Source organism: Sinocyclocheilus rhinocerous, unplaced genomic scaffold (assembly GCF_001515625.1).
Source record: "Sinocyclocheilus rhinocerous isolate Xijiao unplaced genomic scaffold, SAMN03320098_v1.1 scaffold864, whole genome shotgun sequence".
NCBI classification, from domain to species: Eukaryota; Metazoa; Chordata; class Actinopteri; order Cypriniformes; family Cyprinidae; genus Sinocyclocheilus; species Sinocyclocheilus rhinocerous.
Genome location: NW_015645567.1, coordinates 1,720,956 through 1,729,550, shown reverse-complemented (window position 1 = coordinate 1,729,550; position 8,595 = coordinate 1,720,956). Strand labels below are relative to the sequence as shown.

Below are 8,595 nucleotides of genomic sequence, written 5' to 3'. Positions count from 1 at the left end.
CAACGCGCACACCCTATAGGCTGGAAATAGTAGGCTATATTAGCATTAAATAAAAATGAAATACACAGCTGTAAATACAGGCACCAAACAAAAAACAAAACAAAATAAAAAAAAAAACCGCGCGCAAGAGAGAGAAATATTTGAATATATATATATATATATATATATATATATATAGATAAAAATCTTTTTCTTGTCTTACTCTATCAAAAGAAATGCTGGGATTTTTGCATATTTAGAGATGACTGTAAATTAATAAGAAACTTCTGAATCATGGAGGTTGTAAAGTGGGAACAGTTGCTGGCAGATGTCAATTCTTCAGGTACAAACGTAGATATTACCAGGGATTCAAACACTTTTACTTCTGATCAGCCATTTTTGGTAGTTAAGATTCAAATCTTCTCTGTATTGTACATGAGTCGTTGAATGCTCTTGATATCAACTCCTTCACAGGAAATAAACAGCTCAGTGCTAAACTGATCGTTCATTTTGTATTGTTTCCAGTCAGCCTACTATTTTTACGGACATGTCCGGGAAATTGCCTAAAATGTCCAGGCTTTGGCTTTGTTTTTCTATTGACATGCTCTTTACAGTCCGCCTATTATGTGTTTAAGTATTTTTATTGCTTTGATCGTTTTCTGTAGATCCCGCCTTCTCGCACGCCACGATTGGTCGATTATGTACAATGCCTGCATGCTATTGGTCGAAATACCTTTCAGTCATTACCTTCAGCAAAGAGAAGAGATGAAACAACTTTCATCAAAGAGATGAAAACAACAGGAAAACAAAGCCAAAAAATAAATTTTAGGCAGTTTAGAAATCCTGGCCATAAATTATTCTGATGGTACAGTGACTTCTAATAAGGCGAATCGCTTCTGTTTTCTTCCCAAACGTGTGTTCTGTTTGGTGAGCGGGTACGAAATTCCGCGAAAAGGGCGGATTGCTTTACGGCAGCAATAAATGCACGCGTGCGTCCACTGTAATTACGGCAGTGGTACATTTACGACAATGAATTCCACTCACTTAACTGTAGGGGGCTCCCTACAGTCGCAAAAATACATAAAACTTCATACAGCTGCTTTAAGCAGATACGGACAACTAATCTAATACCATGAAGTCCAGGTATTTGTAAGTGACTTAATTGTCCAAAAGCTCTCTGCGGTTACTGGTTATATGCACAGCACTTTCAGTTCAGTTTCCTTATGTATTTCCTTATGTACAAGTTACATTTCCCCCAAAAAAAACGGTTAATGTCATTTTTCTGTTGAATTCTGTTTTTGGCCAACAGTATTGTCAGATGAGTTGCTGTACATAAGAGGATTCCCCTTCCCCCCCCCCCAATAGTTCAGCACATTAATAAATTTTTAGTATAATTTTCAAGGCAGATGCAGCCAAAAACATTATAAAAAATATATCAAATTATAAAAATTAATAGTGCGAAAACATCAAAATATTCGTTTTTTCAGATTGCTAAAATCTTTCCATTTTAATGTACCTTAGAGATGTATTATAGCTAAAAATAATTTTTTTGTACGGGTTCTTTAATCTATAAACTTTAAATACTCATTATTTACCCAAGAGTATACAGTGCCTTATGACCAATTTTCTTTTACAAGCACGGAAATGACGGCAGACCATATTTGGAAGTACAAACAAGGTTACATCATACTCATGTACATGCATACAATACTGTTCAAATGTTCACCAAGGCTGCATTTATGTGATCAAAAATACACTAAAATTAGTAATATTGTGCAATATTATTACAGTTTAAAAGAACAATTTTCTATTTGAAAATATTATCAAATTTAATTTATTCCTGAGATGCAAAGCTGAATTTTCAGCATCATTACTCCAGTCTTCAGTGTCACATGATCCTTGCTGATTTGCTGCTCAACAAACATTTCTGAATATTATCAACACTGAAAGCAGTTTTGCTGCTTCATATTTTTTGTAAAATAATTTCATTTATTTGAAATAGAGAACTTTTGTAACATTACAAATGTCTTTACTGACATGTTTGATCAATTGAATGCATCATTACTGAGTAAAAGTATTTATTTAAAAAATCTTCCTGACCCCAAACTTTTGAATGGTAGGGTATATCACTATATCATCAAGACTTATTTGACGTAAACAGTTGCTAACAGTAATATTTATATAAAATATTATAGCTTACAGTAATATTAGCTTATAATATTTTTTCCCTCTTCCTTCCTTCACACACCCATTCAGATTTCTGTAATACTGGACACGGCAATACAAAACAAGAATTTGAGGCTATGATGTAACTAGCCTATATCATTTTAAGATAGTATCCCTAATTATGCAACACTGTTTTACACATCCTTTCATAACACACCTAGAAAGACCGAGTCACAGGATGTCAGAATAAGAAAGTCCGGGGTAAACTGGATTTGCAGGGGCGGAGACACAGTTGTTTATGTGGTTTATGTCACAATTTCCTGCAACTGTTAACAAATCCTGACTGTCTGTTGTCTGACCTAACAGAAATTTCATGAAAATACAGTAATATTGTCTTAAATTGGCAAATCCGCAGCTGTTTTTATTAACTGATTTTTATGTGTTCTCATGACGTAAAGTGGCAGTGCAGCCGAGGTTAACATTTTATATCAGCATTTTGCAGAAGCTAAATGAAGAAGTTTCATAAACGCAGAAATTCTGCTGGACATTCTAGCCCCAATATTTGTTAATTGCATAACTAGACAAAACACCCAAAAACCCTCTCTGCTGAAGAATTTATTTTCATAATAACCCAATTGTGGACATTCTCCCATACACAAGAGGTAATTAATTAATCCAGAACTTTTGATGTATGACCTCAGTGAAAATTAAAGTTAATTAGATTATGTTTCTTAAAGTCTGAATCAGCTAAGTAATTCAGCACTTATGCTACAATAATATTTCTTCGTCATAGTTTCATTTAAACAGGCAGTTATTTAGGCAGTGTTTAAATGACTAAAAATGTCTTTTGTATTTTTAGGAATTTATCAAATATCATTTTAAAGGAGCTGTATGTTATATTTTTGAATGTTCTAAAGCATAAAAATAGCATAATAAGAAGTTATTTAGGAAACATGCTAAGTTCACATACTTCTTTTTCCAAAAAACACTGCTACAGCCGGTTATTCTACTTTGAAATGTGCATTTTGTGTCGGAATGTCTGTTTTTGCTTTGGTCTGTGTGACTCCGCCCACTGCTAATTTAGCCATCAGTATTACAACACCTCGGGTTGCCACGTGGTAAAAAACACAGCGCACTGCAGCCATGGAAGCCAGCAAATGAACCCAGTTAGAGGTCGCAGATTTTACCCAACCTAAAAAGCATCAGCAACCCAAAAAAAACACTATGACTAGAGACAAACTAAAACGTGGATAAGTATCCTTTCATTGTAAATTGCGCATTCTTAACCTGGCAACCCGCGTGAGACATTGTGACATTGGTCATGTGAACTACATGTTTAAATGAACAAACTTGGCGTTGCATTTGCAACCATGTGAAAACAGGGGGTAGCACCCCTACTTCCCGCGTCCCTGCACATATATAAAGGGCCAGATTTTTGTGTAAATGTCTCATTTCAACTTTTCAGTCGAATTGTTATGCAAATGATATCATTTGCAATGTATGAAATATGCACAATTTTTGCACCCCACTGAACGAGAGTATCACAAACACAATGACACATTTCTTTAATAACCGTCATCTAACTCTATCTCATGTGGACACTGCTGTTTGACGTCTCTGACCCCTGAATGTGATATTATGGGCTGTTATCTGGTTCTTGCGGGAGTGGGGCTTGAGTGAGTCGCTGCCTTTTCAGGGATCATGTCTCAAGATCAGTCTGGAGTGAGTGGCACTTTTACCGCATGCACCTGAAGAGATTTACTGCTCCTCACAGCACAGACACTAACACTGCATGGAGGACTGAGACTCAACAAAATAGCATCGTAGGTATTGTAAGTCTTACATTTCTGTCAAGTACAAGTAAATCTCAAAAAGTGTGTACAAGTTTTTGCTCATTTTGCCACAGATTGGTGTCAGTTGTGACCGGGGCTAGTTGTCACATGGGTTATATTTTACTAACTATGTTTTCAGTTTCATAAATAATTGTTTTCTAATGTTAGTATCATGTGTAGTTTAAAACGGTTGCAAATTAGGATAATTTTTGTGAATTCTTTCCTACAAACAAAAACTTTAGTTACATCATAGTATTGCAAAAGCGGATGGAAAACAAGTGACCACACAAAAAAACCAACTGCGTAATTACAATTTTTGCTGAACAAAACAATAGGCTCATATTATTGTATTTAACCTTCTACATTTTTGTTTCTTTAATACTTTGTTTTATTATTATTTTGAAAAGCCTGTAATAAGCTGCTTAATGGCAACTTTGCATTATGACAGACCATATAACATTTTAGTAGTTAAGACCTTGAGAAATATTTATTATTTTTATGTTATTGCATGCCTAATCATGCAAAAATACTAATACTATAATAAAATGTTGTCGTGCTGTCTTCAATTTAATAAGGTTATATATATATATATATATATATATATATATGGTTTTCTTGTTTCTACTTGCAAAACAAACGCTGTTAATTACTTTTTAACATTAAAAAATGCCTCCCTGCTTTTTATTTATTTATTTATGTATTTTTTATTTTTTTACTACTACTTATGGCAATATTTTTTCAAGAATTGTAACTTTTAATGAGACTTTTTTTCCTTTTACAATATCTGACTGTACTTTAGAACACTTCAAACTGACTTTTAATTAAGTGAAAACAGAATCATCGTCATCAAAGGGTTGAATCCAAGTTATTCTATGTATGATTAGCATTTTTGGGTTGAATCCAAGTTATTCTATGTATGATTAGCATTTTTTTTATGTATTTTTGAATAAATTATTAGACAACAAAACGAGCATGATGTCATCGCGAGCGCACGAGAGTTTGCGCACAACCTCCTTTTCTTTGGAGAAAATGAAAATAATTGTGCTGTACAGTTCTCTATCGTGACAGAGGAAAGTTTGTGAGTTTATTTACACTTCAAAGGATCATTTGTGACTGTGACCAGTTATGTCGAAATTTACAAACTTCTACTCCTTTGTTGGTATGGATTACGCGCTCCTCTGACAGGGGAAGTTCCCTGATGGAGGACATAAAAGCACACTTCCACCGTCACAAACACATTCAACCGAAGACTCTCACGAGAGAAACAACGATTTAATCAGCTCAGTAACTCCAGAGAGGGAACTGAACTAAACGACAGGTATGTAGCGTACAATGGACTTTCACGTGCATCTTGATTTAACGTCAGTTTTTAAAGATAAAGATTATCATTTTCTCACCGTTTAGTTTTATGCTTTATTTTAGAACGATGGCATACCATGGATATGAATATATTTTGGATTCGGCGGAGTAAGTATCACTTGGTTTTTTATATTATTTTTATGAATGCATTATTAAATAGTTCTTGACTAGATAATGGGTTTAACGTAAAATCTGTACATGATGCAAAACATTTCTATTTCTTTAACTAGCTTTGGTTTTCTTTGGATTAGTTTGCCTGAAACTCCTCTAATGCTGCATTTCGTTCGTTTCCTAAACAGTGCATTCAAAACAGACAGTGCAATTTACTCTGACAGTGCTGACTCTGATGAACTGGACTGCCCAGATCAGGTCATGGTGAGTTGCTGTTAAATATGCTCATGGATATGGTCTGATTAATATCAAGTCTTCTAAAACGTAGTTTTTTGTTGTTTTTTTCCTTCAGAGTTGCCAATGCCACATGCATGAAGACATCAAAGTGGAACTGTCGCCGCATCCTCACAGCATGAGGCAGGTGGTGAACATCATCATTGCTGTGGAAAGGTTGAAGCACATCAAAGGAATGTCTTCTGGCAAGTTTTGTGAAGATGCGCTGCTCAACTTCATCTTGGAGAATGTGATCGAAGGTACCATTAGCAAACTTTTAAGCAACTAAAACTGGCTTCTGGTGGTATGATAGTTGGTCAAGATGGTTAGAGCTGGTAGGACCAGCAACAAACCATACTGACCACCTTAACCATTATGTTACGTAGCTGGCCAATTTGACCCAGATTGTCGGAAATACTGGTTAACCTATGTTTTTTTTCTTCTTCTTCTTCTTCTTCATATTTTGTGACTTGTGTGTGGGTCAACTTGAATGGCAAATTCCATGGTTAAAGGCAGTTGCACAACCAAAATAATATTTTTTATGCATTTTGAGGTTCTCAACTACTCTCTAAGAAGGGTGTTGACATGTACATGTATGCATCTGGCAGATGCTCATATCTGATAAAAAATTGAAAGAAAACAAACAAGGATCTCGAATCCAAGATTTGGTTATAATATAGCATAATGACAGATTCACAAGCAATTTTTAAAAGGCCAGTCATTTTTGACTGAGAACACCAAATTAGGTAAAGGATCTTCAGCACAGCACAAGGGTTAAAGATTTACTCATACTACCTGATTTTTGATTGTATTATATCAAATCAAATTTGGGTCAATTTGACACTGTAAGATCGTACTCAGATTTTTAACACAGTACAAAGTGTGTTTGTTTGTCAAACCTCTATAACATTAATGAGAATCTACAATATCAAACTAAGTATTTTTTGACTACCAAACGGTTTAAGCATTTGTTCTCTTTTGGTTGTTCTTTCTATTTCCACAGAGCGTCTGGCGAAGCCGCTTAATGTAACACCAACTTACTGTAAGACCAGCCGGACCTTGCAGTGCACCGTTTGCGATAAGTACAAAAAGACTCTAGTCCAGAGCAACAAACTAGGCAGCGAACCTCTTCATTTGAAGGCTGTGACGCTGAGTGCTGAAGCAATTCAATACAAAGGTAAATCTTTATAACACAAGCTTTTGCATGTTAATGCATGACTTCAGAAATATCCTTTTGACGTTTCCCCTTACACATTTTCTGTTTCTTTCAGTTCGATTCAGTATGTCAACGTACGTATCGAGTGCCCCACAAAAGGACGCCCAGCCTGTGTGCCTGGGAATTTCCAACAGCAACCTCTACCTTGCTTGTACCCAGTCGGGTGGTTCTTCCCCCGACCTGCTCTTGAAGGTTCGTGCAGCACAAACTCATTAACCTTCCCTAAAAAATGTTTTCCACATCATAAAATGAGGATTTAAACACTTTTTTTATTGTTTTTAGGAGGTCAGTGGCCCTCTGAACACGATTAAAGCCGGTGACCCGAATGGGTACGACAGCCTCCTCTTCTACAGGAAAGAGACCGGCACGGCTTACAACAGTTTTGAATCCGTTAAATATCCTGGATGGTTTATTACCACAGCTTTTGATGATTGGGAGAAGGTGGAAATGTACCAGGTGCCAACTAACCGAACCACAAACTTCACACTTGAGGATCAACAACTACTCCCGAGTTAAGAATCAGATTTGATCCATAAACACATTTCCAGAGAATATGTACCATGTACAGTTTATAATCTGGATTTATTCAGCGTTACAAACCTGTATAAGTTGATGTATCGATCTGTTGTTGTTGTTGTTCTTTCCACTATATGTGTAAGGTTTGTGTTGGGGTTGGTAAATTCATGTTGAATTCTTTAAGTACGAACATTTGCCTATGTGCTATATTTAATTTTTTTTATTATGTTTAATATTTATTTTAAATTATTTTGAAATCAGACTTATTTTACACTGCACTGATTTATTTTTTATTTTTTTTAAATAAATTTAAGACATGGATGTTACTTGGTGTTGTGTAGTTGATTAAAACAACAGACCTTGTTCACTGTTTTTCTTTTGAACAAGCTGGACCAAAAAAAGGAATCTGTTCTGAAAAATCCACTGAAAAGTAGTATTTTACTTAAGACTATCATATAAAAAGATAACAGAATACCAAAGTGCACTAACAAATAAGTCACTGTGCACAAAAAGAAAAAGCAAAATCTTGTGCTTAACTCTTAACAGCATAAATTAACTGCATTTATACATTTTAAGGCACTAGTTGGATACACCCGATTAACACAATTAGCAGAACACTAATTCTTTCTAATAGAACGAATAGATAATTTACATTCATCTTACCCATAAATGCATGTTTTGTTAGCTGAATTGCCCCAAAAATGTATTAAAAAACATTAAACATTGACAATTTACTTAGAAACATGAGGTCGGGAAATATATTGAAACTTTAAAAATAAATACATAAAATAGAATAATTAATAGCTTGTATTTCAAAGGGTGGTTAAAATTTATGCTTGGAAAAATAACTTATGTTATCATTTTTTGTTTTATATACCAGGTCTTGCTACAGAATTTAAAAATTTGACATGAGCGCCTTCATGTGGTAAAACATTTCACTGCATACAGACAGTTCATTGAATTACATAAGAATTACATAAGAAACACAAGCCTCCTTCGTGTTGGATATTAAGTATGAATGTTGTCTATTAGTTTTCCTTTCGGTTCATAATATGACAATGATCTTTAAACTCTTGATATCAGAAGATTTATAAGTGTTTCAAATAGAGTACATCAAATGTCAACTTATTTCATTATATATTA

At 34.7% G+C, this 8,595-nt stretch overlaps 1 protein-coding gene across 1 annotated transcript; it reads left to right on the top strand.

Moving 5' to 3' along the window:
* The first annotated feature begins 5,120 nt into the window (after positions 1-5,120).
* Positions 5,121-7,725, top strand: il1b (interleukin 1, beta). The gene is made up of 7 exons (XM_016510623.1): positions 5,121-5,295; positions 5,400-5,444; positions 5,636-5,711; positions 5,800-5,980; positions 6,724-6,897; positions 6,992-7,128; positions 7,219-7,725. The coding sequence occupies exons 2-7, from the start codon at positions 5,404-5,406 to the stop codon at positions 7,450-7,452; spliced, it is 843 nt and encodes a 280-aa protein (XP_016366109.1). The 5' UTR covers positions 5,121-5,295; positions 5,400-5,403; the 3' UTR covers positions 7,453-7,725.
* Positions 7,726-8,595: the final 870 nt, after the last annotated feature.